At 54.7% G+C, this 15,624-nt stretch overlaps 1 protein-coding gene across 1 annotated transcript; it reads right to left on the bottom strand.

Moving 5' to 3' along the window:
- Window positions 1–785: 785 nt before the first annotated feature.
- Ropn1l (rhophilin associated tail protein 1 like) lies at window positions 786–13,055 on the bottom strand. The gene is made up of 5 exons (XM_070042187.1): window positions 12,745–13,055; window positions 10,388–10,511; window positions 8,436–8,597; window positions 2,706–2,881; window positions 786–972 (listed from the first exon to the last, which is right to left on the bottom strand). The coding sequence occupies exons 1-5, from the start codon at window positions 12,873–12,875 to the stop codon at window positions 909–911; spliced, it is 657 nt and encodes a 218-aa protein (XP_069898288.1). The 5' UTR covers window positions 12,876–13,055; the 3' UTR covers window positions 786–908.
- Between the last annotated feature and the right edge of the window lie 2,569 nt (window positions 13,056–15,624).

The raw sequence follows: 15,624 nt of genomic DNA, 5'->3' as shown, positions 1-15,624 counted from the left end.
GTTAAACCACTTGAGCTTTCCCGAAAGGCACTGTTAATCTGATCAAAAGCTGGGCTTCCTGATACTTTAACAAGACATAACTGCCTAGGATAAAGGACCACATGGATGAGTCAACCTGAAGTCAGCATGGGAAGAGGAAAGCTCTCTTTCATGAGGTGAAACCCTCTGTCTCTGTAGAGGATTCTAAAATTGGGAACCAGGTTTACAAAGAACAAGCCAACCCATAATCAAGTTCTCAGAAAAATAATCTAAAATGCATTCTGTGATCCTGCCATATGGAAGCCTGTAGAAAAAGACAAATGAAAGATCCAGTTAGCCAGGCACCGGTGGCTCTCGCCTGTAATCCTAGCTACTCTGGAGGCTGAGATCTAAGGATCGCAGTTCAAAGCCAACCTAGGCAGGAAAGTCTGTGAGACTCTCCAATAAACCACCAGAAAACTGGAAGTGGTGTTGTGGCTCAAGTGGTAGAGAGCTTGCCTTGAGGGACAACGCTCAGGCCCAGAGTTCAAGTCTCACAACCAACAACAACAAAAAAAGGTCCAGTTATTCCTTGGTTCTGCAGACACCACTGTGCCTGGCCCCCCGTCAGCATGCTTCTTGGGAAGCAGAACTGAGCTCATGTGCCAGCTCTGGGCTAGGAGGAGGAGATCGGTCCCCACTTCCCACCCTGCAATCCTTAAATTGGTCATTTGACTACAACTGACTTGTCTCACGGCTGTGGGCTGCTCCAAGAAGGGTCCAAGGCTGGCGAAGGGCTCCATTAAGAGAGAAGCTCACAATTCCAGTTCAAGTGGTTTATGACAACTTGTATTTGGTGCCAAGGTTTGGAAAAGCACAATTTCAACATTAGAATGTGTTCTTCTCTGTATCAATGGTCCACATCTGCAGAGATTTCTCTTCAAGGTTTTCTAAGGTATCCTCTTTTGAACAAAGAAATCAGAAAGTCCTATCATGCCATTCTTTCTAGCTTCTCTGCATTGGAAACAGATGGAGACATAATTAGTAATTTCTCCCAGCCCACTTAGTACCACTTTGACAATCTCAAAGGTTCCCTTCCAAGCTGGTGGCCGCAGCCTCGTCATTGATTCCAACCACCCAAAACAAAACATCCTATGATCCTATGTGTGTCCGTGTGTGATGGGACTGGGATTTGAACTCAGGGACTTGTACTCTTGCTTGGCTTTTTCTGCTCAAGGCTGGTGTCCTACCACTTGAGCCACAGCTCCACTGCTAGCTTTTTGGTGGTGAACTGGAGTCTCATGGACTTTTTTGTCTGGGTTGACTTTGAACTGCAACCCTCAGTTCTCAGCCTCCAGAGCAGCTGGGATTACAGGTGCAAGCCACTGGTACCTGAATGGACATTTCTAATTGGCCCTTGGACTTTGGAACATCTGAGTCTTGAGGACCAAAGCTGCCAAGAACACATGGCAACAGGATCCTTCCGGTGACAGGAAGGGGCTCCCTAACTTTCCTGGGGTTCAAGATACGGCCCTGAGGAGTCCTACCCCGGCCAGTGCCCAGACCACCAGTCTGGCCTGCCCCTCTCTTGTCCTTGAGGCAGAAAGGATCCGGGACATCTGTGCCCACACTACCAGGATGACAGACCCAGTGGTGACAGCTTGAGTCCCCAAGGAGGTGCCAAGAGGTGCAAATGCTCTGGAACCCAAGCAGGAAGCATGTGGGCACGGGGGGTGGATGGATGAACCCCGGGGTAAGTAAATGGATTACTAAATAGTAGTTGCACTTAGGAATTCACTCCTACCTTCAGCCGCTTCATTAACAAGCTAAGGAGGGGGGAGAGGCTGGGAGGAGCTGGCAGAGTGGGTCCTCGTTGCCTGCTGCACTGTCCATCACCGGCCCTGCCCTGGCCCTGGTTGATTGATGCATTCCCTCCCCATCGAAGGAGTAAGGGCTCCCGGAGCCCTGTAGGCTCAGCTCACTACCAGGCCTCGCCCAGCATGGAGACGCGGTGCCCCGGTGGCTTTTCCTTGGTGGAGGACACAGGAAGGAGCTGGCACGTGTCCTCCCCTGGCCCAGCCTCTATCCTCGGCTCCCTCTCTGCGCCTCCCGGGAGTCCTGGGCCCCATGCAGATGCGGCAGGCTTCAGCCTCCACTTTTCCCATCTCCTGGCCACTCGCTCCTGCAGCCTGATTTCTGTCCCTCTGCGCTCAGGGTCACCAGTGGTCACCCATCACGTGGCTGATGCTGACCACCCACACAGCCGCTCTCTCCCAAGGAGAATCTGGAGGAATAATCAGGGATGCGGGGTAGGGTAGCCCAGGCCCATATAATCCCAGAGCGCTGGAGAGGCTGAGGCAGGGGGATCCCAACTTGAAGGCCAGCCTGGGCTGTGGAGGGAAACACTGCAGCTGAGAAAACCCAGAGCTAATGGTGGGAGAGACAGTGAGAAAGGGAGGGGGAGAGAGAAGAGGTGAGGAGGGAGGGAAGGGCAGAGAAAGAGAGAAGAAAGGTCACTTTTCTTAATGACAGGATACATCAAGTCTCTCGTCAAAGAACATGGAACCAGAGGCCTGCACTGGTCCAAACCAAGCACAGGGCAGGAAAGGCCGTGCGGCAGTCACCTTCCCTCCACAGTGTCTGACTCCCAGCCTTGCTGAGAGCCGCACTGGGCACCACACATGCGTCTTCACCATGGGATGGCATTCTCAGAGGAAAGCAGGGAATCCCACCATGGTCGTACTTACACATGCCCCTTTAAATTAGCAAGATAGGATTCCATCTCAGAGGAAGTGATGCTAGGGTCCAAATTGGCCAAGTAGCGGTAGACATAGGAAAAAGTCTCGAATGGGATCCGAGCAGGGCCTCCCTCAGGGTCCTGGGTGAGGATCTCGCAGAGATGCTTCATGGCGGTGATCAGCGACTGGAAATGGGAAGGCACAGTCACTCTGAGTCCCAAAGTCACTCAGATTTAAAGCCGCAGAAACACTCAAGCCAGTGTCTGCCTGAGCCACAATCTGGTCTTCCCTAAGGGCACACACACGTATCGCTTCCACAACATAAAAGAAAAAGGGGAGCCAGGTGCTGGGGGCTCACGCCTATAATCCTAGCTTCTTAGGAGGCTGAGATCCGAGGATCGCAGTTCAAAGCCAGTCCAGACTGAAAAGTCCCCAATAGACTCTTAATTCCAATTACCCACTCAAAAATCAGAAGTGGCGCTGGGGCTCAAAGTGATAGAATGCTAGCCTTGAGCACAAAGAGTCTCAGGGACAGCATCTAGGCCCTGAGTTCAAGGCCTACAACCAAAAGCAAGCAAACAAGCAAGCAAGCAAGCAAGAAAGGAAGGAAGGAAGGGAAGGAAGGAAGGAAGGGAGGAAGGAAAGGAAGGAAAAGAAGGAAAGGAAGGAAAAGAAGGAAAAGGAAGGAAGGAAGGAAGGAAGGAAGGAAGGAAGGAAGGAAGGAAGGAAGGAAGGTAGGTCATTGGCCAGAAACCAGATGTGAATTTGCGTTTGATTGCATATGTAAACACGCATGACTGTCTTACGAATAAGACACAGCCTCAGTGTCTTTCAAGATGAACTTTCTTTTGCCCTGTGCTTCTGGGCACAGATCCGGGGTGTCACGCATGCCGGGCAGGCAGCGTACCACGGAGCTGCACCCCAGCTGGTTAATGAACAACTCTGTACACCAGGCAGAACCATGGGGCCCCGGCAGACCCAGAGTGGCCCCCAGGGACACTCTAGGAAGTGGGGGAACTTTATCATGGGGGGGTCAGGCCGAGGAGGAGGCCTGTCCCACATGCTTATCGGACAGCCAGGAGTGGTGGCACCGCCATGGCCGTGCTGTCCACACTCTGCCCTCACACGGTGCCCATCGCAGTCCCAGAGGAGCCCCAGGCCTCCATCCCCTGCCGCCTGGGCACCCCACCATGCTGCCCCACTGCCTGCTCACCAAGATGGCGGCCTCATCTCACCAGCACCCCCTCCGTCACTCCACCTGAAGCTAGGCGCATGTCCTTGTCCCCAAAGTCACATGCCTGTCTATGGGAGCGGTTCCCTTGTCTCCCCATCCTGGTCAGCATGGGAGCCCCCATGGCTCCCTTCACTGTTCCTCAGTCACCCACCTCCAACCCTGTCTGGGCCACTCAGTGATGCTCAAGGCGGGTAGCGAGGAGAGGCGTGGTCAGCCCTGTGGGAGCGTGCAGATCATGGGGGCACTGGTGTTCACTGTGAGGGGCCAGCAATAAGGATGGAAGCTGGGAACTCAGCCTGGTGCCACTGGAACCTTCTGGAAGCAGGGGCAGAGTCTGGGCTGAGTTTTTTTTTTGGGGGGGGGGGAGGTCAGTCACAGGGCTTGAACTCTGGGCCTGGGCGCTGTCCCTCAGCTCTTCAGCTCAAGGCAAGCACTCTACCACTTGGGCCACAGCGCCACTCCCGGCTTTCTGGTGGTTTATTGGAGATGAGTTTCAAGGACATTCCTGCCCGGGTTGGCTTTGACCTGTGATCCTCAGATCTCAGCCTCCTGAGTAGCTACAGGTGTGAGCCACTGGTGCCCGGCTCTGGGCTGATTTTTAAGGCTGCTAAGGTTACAAGACTTGCTGCTGATTGGGCAGCATGGCATGGGGGAAGACGGCAGCCAGTCACTACAGAGCCACTCCACAGCGGGGGCCGCGGTGTGCGGGGCTGTGTCTCTGAGCCTGACTGCATCCCCCACCCAGTGGGGGCCAGCTGCCATCATCCTCACTGGCCCAGAGGCTGGGGGGGTGGGAGGGGGACGGGGATTGACCCAGCAGCCCTTCTACCCCACCCCTCTAGCAGTCACGGGGCCAGCTCTCAGGGTGCCAGGGACAGAGTCAGAACCCCTGTCACATTCCAGAATCAAGAGGAGCGCTGAGCCATACTGACCTAGTCACCATCAGCGGCCGCTCCGTGGAGTGTCCCGCCCCCCACCCCTGGAAACCCGCTTCCCACATTCAGGGTGTACCACGGTGGGGCAGCAGTGTTCTGGTGTGCGTGGGGCTTCAAGGGCCGGGCACTCGCTCAGCAACAGCAGCACAGACGGCGGCCTTCTGCCCCGCGGCGACTGCACAAGCCGTGTCTCTGGCTGAGAGATTTGCTAAAAATAAAGCTGTGAGCTTTCTAACCCCTGCTCCTTGCTGGCCCCCTGGAGCTGCTCACAGGGACCCCAACATCGAGAGTCGTGGGTGGTGCTGCAAGGGTGGCTTGACCACACAGTGAGGGGGGGAGGGGCGGAGGGCTCTCAGGAGAGGCTCCAGGATCCAGGAGGAAGTACTCAAGGGAGACACAGCAGAGCGTGTCAGCACAGACAGTGTGCCACTCTCCCATTCCCTTTCTGACGGGATCAGCGTTTCATCTTCTCCCAGGAATGCGCGCGTGTGCGCGCACACACCACACACACACATACACACACACACACACACACACACACACACACACACACACACACACACACACTCTTCTCAGCTCCAAAGGGCTGGGCATTTGCTTGCCCAAGAAAGGACCATCTCCTTGGCAGTCAGGCGAACTGCTCTCATAATGGAAATATGTCCTGGGGTGTGGCGAGACCAAGGCGGGCAGGGAGGTGGAGAGAGGGGGCAGGGAGTGGCCCACTCAGCTCCGTATCCAGGTGTGGGAAATCTACTTTCTCACCAACTACAGCTCACACCCACCTCCCTGAGGGCACCTTCAGCCAGCCAGAGAATAAAAACATGAACTGTGCCAGGTACCAGTGGCTTGTGCCTATAATCCTAAACTACTCAGGAGGCTGAATCTCAGGAGGCTGAGCCTGGGCAGCAAAGTCCATTTCATCTCCAATTAACCACCAAATAGTCAGAAGTGGAGGAGGTAGCAAAGTGCCAGCCTTGAGAGAGAAAAAAAAGCTACACAACCCCCCCCCATACGCCCCAGAGCCGAGTCTGCATGTGCTAGAATGGCTGCCTGCTGAAGGAAAACAAAGTTATCAACCCAGTGTATCTTGTTTTTGCTTTTGTTGGTTGTGGGGCTTGAACTCTGGGCCTGGGCATTGTCCCTGAGCTCTTCAGCTCAAGGTGAGCACTCTACCACTTGAGCCATAGCACCACTTCCAGCTTTCTGGTGGTTAACTGGAGATGAAAGTCTCATAGACTTTCCTGCCTGGGCTGGCTTTGAACCATGATCCTCAGATCTCAGCCTCCTGAGTAGCTAGGATGATAGGCATGAGCCACGGGCCCAGCCTAAGGTCTGGGATTCTTAACGGTGTAGCAGAAATGCAGCTACTTATGAAGGAAACGAGAGGGTCTGTAGCTCATGGTTTCAGTGGCTCAGAGCCCAGCACACCTGACCATGGCTGCAAGTTCACATCCACCTGGCTTTTAGAGTCCTTCTGGCTTCTAGTTTGAGTGGGGTGTCACTTTCCGTGTGAGGTGGCTCTCAGTGGCCATCCTCTCTGTCTCCGCCACCCACGCTGGTTTCACAGGCATGAGCCACCGTGCCTGGCCTGGGCAGCCTCCAACCCGCCTGACGTCGTCCGTCCGCAGTGCACCAGCCCCGAGCTCCCAGCCTCGGGGACGAGCGCCTGGGGGTGCGCCTAGACGGCTCGGCCCTTCCCAGGGGCGGCACGGGGCAGGGGGACCCCACGCGCCGTGGGCGGGCGCTCCGCGCCGCCGCTGGGGCTCCAGGCCGCGCGGGACCTCACCCTCCGGAGCTGGACGGGGAGCAGAGGCCAGCGGGGCCCCACGGCCCAGCACGCCCGTCAGCTCGCTCGGGCTGCTAGGGCAAAACACTTCCCTCAACTCCCGCTGTGCAGAGCCAGGGCGCAGGGCCTGGCTGGCCGCCGCAGGGCCCGCGGGGCGGGGTGAGGCGGGAGCCCAGCCCGGAGGGAGCCTGGCAGCGGGGCGGGAGGGGGTGCCCGAGCGGCGCGGGCGTGGGCGCGGGCGCGTGTGCCCGTGTGTGTGTGTGTGTGTGTGTGTGTGTGTGTGTGTGTGTGTGTGTGTGTGCACGCACGCATGCGCGCGCTTCCTCTCTCCCCTTAACGAATGTCTCCACCTAGCGCCCTCGAACCGAGCCGGTTACTGCTCAGGATTACACCAGTCAATTATGAACACCGAGCCCAAGCCGCCAACCGTCCGGAGGCCACAGCTCGGCCCGCGAAGAGAAACCAGCGCGGGCAGGACGATGGGCCGCGTCCTCAACTCCGGGGTCCAAACGGGGAGCCGGGGAGGCGCACCGAGACGACAGCGCCCCTTCCTCATTCAACGAACTCGCCTCGGGGCTCCCCGCGCCACTCCAACTGCCCCAGCCAACGGAGCCCCGCCCCTGCCGGGAGCCCCGCCCACCTCGGGAGGGACTCACGCCCTCCCTGGGGGCTCCCCGTGCCACTCAACCTGCCCCAGCCAACGGAGCCCCGCCCCTGCCTGGAGCCCCGCCCACCTCGGGAGGGACTCACGCCCTCCCTGGGGGCTCCCCGTGCCACTCAAACCGCTGCAGACAGCTGCTTCCTCCCCCCGCATCGGAAGGCAGAAGGAGCTTACTGCAGCCCCAAAATGCAGATTTACAAACTGAGGAGCGCCCCAACTTACATAAGGTCGTTGTGTACAGTGTTATTGTGACAGCCGTTATATTTTCTACTTGTGACATTGTAATTCACATATGAAATAATTTGTCTCTCCCCAAAGATAGAGGAAACCGATTGTCAGTTTATAAAATAATTCCAGGAGCCAGTGGCTCACTGCTGCCTGTAATCCTAGCTGCTCATGAGGCTGAGATCTAAGTCAAAGCCAGCCAGAGCAGGAACGTCTGTGAGACTTTCATCTCCAACTAACCACTAAAAAGCCAGAAAGGAAGAAAATGTTTAATTTTTCAAACTTCTTTTCTAAAGCCTGTATTCAATTCAAATATCTGTGTACTCCCTCTGCAGAGAATGCCTTTTTAACTGAGTTAGGTATTCATAGACTCGTTTAAGAATAACTATAGGCCTGGAAAAAATCATCCACCCCCGCCCCCCAGGGTGCACACCTTCTTCATTGCTTAAGGTACTAAGTGTTTGGTTTTTGGTTTTGGTGGCATCTTAGCACTTGAACTCAGGACACGGGTACTGTCCCTGAGCCTTTTTGCTCAAAGCTAGCACTGCTCCATGTACGGCTTTTTTTTTTCCTGGTGCTGGGGCTTGAACTCAGGGCTTGGGCTCTGTCCCTGAGACTCTCTGTGCTCAAGTCTAGCGCTTGACCACTTGAGCCACAGTGCCATGCCTGGCCCTTTCTGAGTAGTTTATTAGAGATAAGTCTCTCATGGACTTTCCTGCCCAGGTTAGCTTTGAACTGTGATCTTCAGATCTCAGCTTCCTGAGTAGCTAGGATTACTGGCGTGAGTCACTTGTGTCCAACTCAGGTACTTAATTTTCATTGCTAAGGTAAGGAAAGCATTTCCTTAAGTTGCTTTCCAGCGAGGCATCTGGTTTTGAGGGTGCGGCTGGGTACGTACCCCACCCAGGGTGCTGCAGCCCAGTGCTAAGAACTTCATCCACTCTATCCTCTCGGTGCAAGGGTCCAGCAACAGGAGCGCTCGGAATTTTTCCACAGGCAGGCACAAATTTTTCCACTTCTTCTCAAGGTCATCTAATTCCACGAATTCCTTGTGGCCACACTGTTGAGAAAACACAGTATGACAGAGTCCAAGAACTCCATGGAAGAACAGAACACAGTCACACACCCTGTGAGTGACCCTAGGCAGTGGAAACATCAGGGCAGCCCCCAGGTAGGGTAGGGAAGTTGAGGGAGGTGGCCACTGGCTAGATGTCGGTAATGTCTATGTCGGTAAAAAGAGGAAAGGAGCCTGGCGCTGCCCTGTGGCTAGGGCCTATCATCCTAGCTACTCGGGAGGCTGAGTAAGTGAGGATTGTGATTTGAAGCCAGCCCAAGTAGCAGTCTGTGAGATTCTTTTCTCCAATTAGTCACCAAAAGGTCAGCAGTAGAGCTGTGGCTCAAATGGTACAGCACTAGCCTTGAGTATAAAAACTTAGGGACAGCACCTAGGCCCAGAGTTCAAGCTCCATGATCAGCAAAAAGTAAAAAGAAGTGAAATGACTAGGGAGCAAATAGCTCATGGTGGTATGACCACATGAAAGGAGTGTACAGATACTGGGTATGTGCTTCTTCCCGGTCTGCTACTTTAGAGAATCTTCGTAGAGATTGCCCACATCTGTGGTTTGTTCAAGCTGAGAGAGCACTGATACCATAGGACTCTGTGGGCTGGGCCTGGAAACAGCACACTTCTCCAAAATGCATTTTGGAGCCAATGCTTTAAAAGTCAACATCACACCAGCGGTGCCAGTTTTAGCACCATGACCTCACATTACAAATGGCCCAAACCCCTTCCACTACAAACTTTCTATAAATTCATGTGTTCAATGTGGAGGGCAGGCCTGGTGATGGCTCCCCTCTTCCCAGGTTCCCAAGTGTGAACTCATGCCTTGAATTTGCTTGGCGCCACGCTACCCCTTGGGCTATCATCGCTGGAAATGCGTTTTCCAAGTAGGGTATTACATTTGTGCTGGGGCCAGCCTATTGGCACATCCCATCTAGCTGGGATGACAGGCACGCCTCCCCATGCCCAGCTTTTCATTTTTATTTGTTTATTTTGCGCTGGTCCTGGGGCTTGAACTTAGGGGCACTGTCCCTAAACTTTTGTAATCAAGGGTAGTACTACTCTAGTACTTGAGCCACAGCTCCACTTTGTCTTTCAATGGCTAATTGGAGTAAGAGTCTCACAGATTTTGTTCCCTGAGCTAGCTTCAAATTGCAATCTTCAGATCTCAGCCTCCTGTGTGAGGCACTGGTGCCAGGCTATACCCAGGTTTTTTCTTCTTGTTGATTGGAGTCTCACCACATTTTTGTCTAGTATGTCCTTGAACTGAGATCCTCCTGATCTGACTCTGGAATAGCTGAGATTACAGGCATGGGCCATCATACCCAGATTAACATTTAGTCTTTATTTTTGGCTTGAACTCAAGGCCTAGGCACTGTCCCTGAGCCTCTCTGTGCTCAAGGCTAGCGCTCTACCACTTGAGCCACAGCGCCATTTCTGACTCTATGCATGTGGTACTGAGGAATCGAACCCAGTGTTTCATGCATCCTATGCAAGCACTCTACCACTAAGCCACATTCCCAGCCCTGTTTTCCTTGTGAGTTGAAAAGAAATCATGTTTCATTTTTCTGACATCTACCCATGAAGAGCTATGTGGGGCTCTTTTCACTAGACAGAGTCACAGAGTTCATACACTTCTCTATAGAAATAGGCCTTGAAGACCCAGGCTGGGGGGGGGGGGGGAGGAAGGGGGTCGGGCAGGCAGCGGGTCCCAGCAGCTTGGCTGGCTGGCTCATCAACCCGGAAGCCGCACAGGTGACGAGACAGAGGCAGCCCCTTCCTTCTCTTACCTGCTTGTGCAAGACTTTCAGAAGCCCCTGTGTCAGGCCTGTGTCTGTTTTCTGGGTAGCCACGGGCATTTCAATTCTGTCCTTGACTGGAAGTGGATCTCCTCTGGACAGAGCTGAAAAATAGCTGAAAAGAAGAGAGGTGCCAAAGTTCATCAATACACATGAAACATCCCACGTCCAGGCAGTGTCTAAGACACCGGTGGAAACAGGGAGACTTCCGAAGACCTACAGTCGCAGTGCCTCTGCTTCACTCTCTCATCTAAGCTCCTCTGTGCCCAGGTCCACCTGCTCAGAAGCAGCTCCTCCAACCCACCCTGCTCTTACCCAGAGAGGACGGACTCCAAGGGCTTCTGAAAGGCAGTCAGCGAGGTGTGAGGTTGGGTCTGTCCTGACTGAGTCTAAGGTCAGGCTACATCAGCTACCCCTGCCAGCTGGGCCTGCTGCTTTCTGAGGTGGTCTGTGGACACCTCTGTATGGGCACCGGAGCCCAGCCCAGCACACAAAGCTCATCCGCTGTCCACAATGGGAGCTGTGGCTGCTGCCCCGCTGGTTCTTTATGGAGACACTGTCAATCCCTCTTAGGTTATCACAAGCCAAGCCATGGGAAGAGTTCAGGGTAACAAGTCAAGTGAGGGGACTCGTGGGCCTCAGGTGGGTGGGAGGGAGAGAGGGTGCCAGGAAGGGTCTTCCTGGCAGAGGGACAGCCCAGCCAGGGAAATGACATCAGGACAGGCACAAGGACCACAGGCATGCATTTAAAAGATCTGATCATTAGAAACCTAAAAATGTCACGGCTGGGCATGTCTACCTGGTCCATTTTCTAAACCCTGAAACACAGCTCTTCTCTCATGCTTGTAAGACAATGTCTGCTCCATGTTGTGGCTTCACTAAGGATCAGAGGGAAAGCCACATGAAGTCAGCCAGCCAGCCAGCCAGTCAGCCAGCCAGCCAGCCACAAAGGTAAGGCTGAAGACCCGAGGGGCCAGGCTCTAGGATGAGTGACTTGCTTGGCCGAGGGGTTTTTGTGTCTTGTGCTTGCGTGCCGGTACTGGGGCTTACTATGTTTACACTCAGCCTTTTCACTCAGGCCTGGCACTCTACAACTTGAGCTTTTTGCTGGTTAACGAGAGATAAGTGTCTCTCAGAGTCTGCCAGGGCTGGTTTTGAACCATGATCATCAGATATCAGCCTCCTTGAGTAGCTAGGATTACAGGCATGGGCCACTGGCACCAGGTTCTAAATTCCTACATTGTTCTTAAGACAATTCAGTGGCATGGAACACTCAGAAGATTCTCTAAAGAATTACCAAATACAACTGCATGCTCAAAAATTGGTTAAATTTTTTACTTTTCTGTAAAGTACAAATAAAACTTTTATAAATCTGTGTGTGTGTGTGTTGGTTCTGGGGCTTGAAGTTAGGGCCTGCGTGCTGTCCCTTAGCTATTTTGATGGCACTGTTATCAACTTAGCTATTTTGATGGCACTGTTATCAACTTGAACCACAACCCCACTTCCATCTTTTTTGGTAGTTAATTGAAGAGTGTTACAGACCTTCCAGCTTCAACCTATGATCCTCAGAGCTCAGCCTCCTGAGTAGCTAGGATTACAGGTGTGAGCCACCAGAGCGTGGCAATCCTGTTTTCTATTTAGGCTTTAATGATTAAAGCCACAGACCATAATTTTTACCTTGAGAATATTTCAGAGGCAATCAACAAAAGTATTTTGCAGAAGGCAAACACTGGTTTAACAGGCTGCCCTGTTGGTGGGTTAAATAAGTGCCCCAAAGATACCCAGACCAGAATTCCTAGTACCTATGAATGATACTCAAGTGGCAATAAAGGATCTTAGATGGAAGTTATTATTGTTGGGTCATTCCACAATGAACCCACAGTTCTTTAGAAGAGGGTGAACTGGAAGATGCTCGCTGTGAAGGAACGGTTTTAGCAAACTAAGCCGGCTAAGAGGAGTCTATGGAGGAACACCGCTGAGATTCCCCTTGTTTAAAAAAAGCCATTTCATGAAGGAAGTCAGGGTGTAATTCCGCCTGCCTCCACACCTGACCTGACCGCCTGGCCCTTACGGGCGCAGGAGAGCACTTTTGTTGCTGCTGTCGGTCTGGGCCTTGAACCCAGGGCCTGGGCGCTGTCCCTCAGCTCCTCTGCTCGAGGCGAGCGCTCTACCGCTAGAGCCACAGCGCCACTTCCGGTTTTCTGGTGGTTTCTGGGAGGTGAAAGGTTCACGGCCTTTCCTGCCCGGGCTGGCTTCGAACCGCCATCCTCAGAGCTCAGCTTCTGCCAGCGTTTCTGGCTCCGGGACGGAGCGGGCGGCGTCCCCGGCCCCGGGCGCGCCCCGCTTACCCCGCGGACCACTGCAGCACGTCGGCGGGCTGCGTGCGGATGGCGGCCTTGGTGAACTGCTTCAGGAGGTCCGGCAGCTCGGGCGGAATGTGGATCTGCTGCGCGCAGAACATGGTGTCGGGAAGCGGCATGGCTCTCCACGGACCGGGACGGCCCGCGGCGAGGGAGACGGGGACACCGGGCGGAGGCCGTCGGCGGAGCTCGGGCCGGGGACGGGCCGGGGAGGACGGCGGGACTCAGCGGTTCCTCCTGCAACCGCCCCAGCAGCGACTCCGCTCGCCCCACGGCTCGAGGGCTGGGCCGCTCTTCTGTGGCGTCGCGGTCTCCAGGCAACCGAGACGCGTGGTCGCGGGCGGGGCGGCGCCATTGTGACGTCACGGCACCCGGGCAACCGGGACGCGCGCGGGCCGCGCCCCTGAGCCTGCGCGTGCGCACACGGCTCGGGCCGGGGAGCGCGTCTTAGGGTGCCGGAAGTCGCTTTCCCGGCCAACGGGTGACCCCGAGCTGCACGTTTCTTTCAGAGCAGTGTCATTTGATCACTTTTCCACCGCGGGACGGGCACGGGGAAGTCGGATCGGCCCTCTCCTCGCTCGGGCGGCGCGGGCCGGTGCGGAGCCCGCCTCCCCCCGCCCGCCCCGGGTTCCCCACCGCCTCCCCACGGCCCGCTCAGACCTCTCGGCACTCGGGTCCCAACAACCACAAGGTTCGGTTTGTTTTCCCAGGTAAGACCCGGCGGGGGAGCCAATCCGAACGCGCCTGGAGGAAGGCCGGCCAGGCCCGGACCCCAGCCCGGGCGCCCGGCTGGGGTATCGGCGCGATCCGGGGCGAGCCCCGGGCCGGGGCGCCCCGGCCGGCCCCCCGCTCCCCCGAGCCCCCGGTCACGGCCACCCGGGAGGCTACCCCCGCAACGTCGGGCCCAGGCCCGCACTCCACGCGAAACCGGGAAACCCGCAGGAAACCGGGCCAGCCGCGCAGGGAAGCCGAGGGCCCGAGGGCCGCGGGTTCGGGGCCAGCCGGGCCAAGCAGCGGAACACTCCGTCTCAGAGTTACACCCTAGGTGCACAAAGGGAGTTTTATCTCGGCACATCAGCAGGTGAACACAGTATCCTAAAGAACCTCTACCCCTCCCTCTCCTCCCTCCCTTTCCCGGTTTCAATAGGTTACATTGTTCTATTTTCACACCTGCATCTACCGCCATCACCTTCATCCTCCTCAACGCCCTTTAATAACCTTCCCACTTCCTCCCTCCTCCCCCGCCATCAAGGGTTTTCACTGTGGTTTTTGACATGCATGATTTATGAAAAGCAAACTTACTTTAAAGAGAAGGAGGGGCGCAGCTCAAGTGGTAGAGAACTCGGCAGCTCAGCCTGCAATAAATAAATTAATCATGTTAAAAGGTAGGGCCTTGCCCGGTACTGTCGACACCTGTAATCCTAGCTACTCTGGAGGCTGAGATCTGAGGATCACAGTTCAAAGTCAGGAAAGCCTGTACGGCTTATCTCCAATTAGCTATCAAAAAGCCAGAAAAAGGAGCTGCGGGTCAAGTGGTAGAGTACCAGCCTTGAACAAAAAAACGAGAGTGCGAGACCTTGAGTTCTAGTCACAGTAATAGTGACAAACAAGAAAGGGAGGGGAGAGGGAGGGATAGAGGGAGGGAGGGAAAAAGGAAACCTCTGCAGCTTACTTTCCTGTGGGGAAGACATGAAAATGTACACAAAAAAAGTACACCTAGAGCCTGTCAAAAAGAATGAAAAACTCAGGGAGATGAGACTGGATTGCCCCAGATGCTGCAATTTTAGGGACCCTCACTGGGAAAGGCATGCCAGGAAAGAAAGGAGACTGGGAAATGCCTGGAGAACTTGGGCCCCTAGAGCAGTGAACATAGGAGCACTGGGGCAGAGGAGAAAAGGAAGCCTCACGTGGCCTAATGATGAAGGCCAATGTGGACTCTGACTTCCGGATAGCTGAGTTCAGGACTGGTGGGATCTGACTTCGGTCTTAATGGGAACACGCAGGACTCTATGTTGTGATGAGGGGGAGAGCATCGGCAGAGGCAGCAAGCGTAGGAAAAGCATAAATAGGGGCTGGGAAGGTGGCTCAGTGGTAGCACGCTTGCCTTGCATGCCTGAGGCCCTGGGTTCGATTCCTCAGCATCACATAAGCAAAAAGGAAAAAGCCAGAAGTGGCACTGTGGCTCAAGTGGTAGAGTGCTAGCCTTGAGCTGAAGAGCTGAGGGACAGTGCCCAGGCCCAGAGTTCAGGTCCCACGACCGGAACCCCCCCCCCCAAAAAAAAAAAAAGAAAAAGAAAAAGCATAAATAGGCAGGTGTAAGGAGGATGGTGGTGCTGGGACCCAGCTACATAGATTCCATGCTTGTCCACAAGGTGTAAGGTTCACTGTCATCCTGGGTACGGGGCATGGGGGGAAAAGTATCCATGGTATCCAGTCTGTTTTGGTGCCAGTACTGGGGCTTTGAACTCAGAACTTGATGTCTCTCAGCCTTTTCCCTCAAGGCTGGTGCTCGCTCATTTGTACCACAGCTCCACTTCTAGCTTTTTGGTGACTAACTGGAGATAAAAGGTTCACACACTTTCCTTGCCAGGGCTAGTTTTGAATCACAGTCCTCAGGTCTCAGCCTCCTAAGTGTATTTAGGATTATAGGCAGGAGCCACCGGCTCCCAACTCATGCTTTTAAACACATGCCATCCTTGCATCTCACGCCTTACCAAAGGAGATGCTCTGGCTCAGGAAATGGCCAACTTAGTGTAGAATGACAAGTCAACAATGTAAAACGACTGGAAGATGTCCACAAACAAGTGCACTTATCTGGAGATTGGGGAAGGCAGGCAGTGCATGTGCATGCACACGTGTGTGCAGTGC

This window comes from Dipodomys merriami, unplaced genomic scaffold, assembly GCF_024711535.1.
Source record: "Dipodomys merriami isolate MVZ:Mamm:240054 unplaced genomic scaffold, mDipMer1.0.p SCAF_32, whole genome shotgun sequence".
Lineage (NCBI taxonomy): Eukaryota > Metazoa > Chordata > Mammalia > Rodentia > Heteromyidae > Dipodomys > Dipodomys merriami.
The sequence above is the reverse complement of the archived record's forward strand: the minus strand, read 5'-3'. Positions and strand labels throughout refer to the sequence as shown.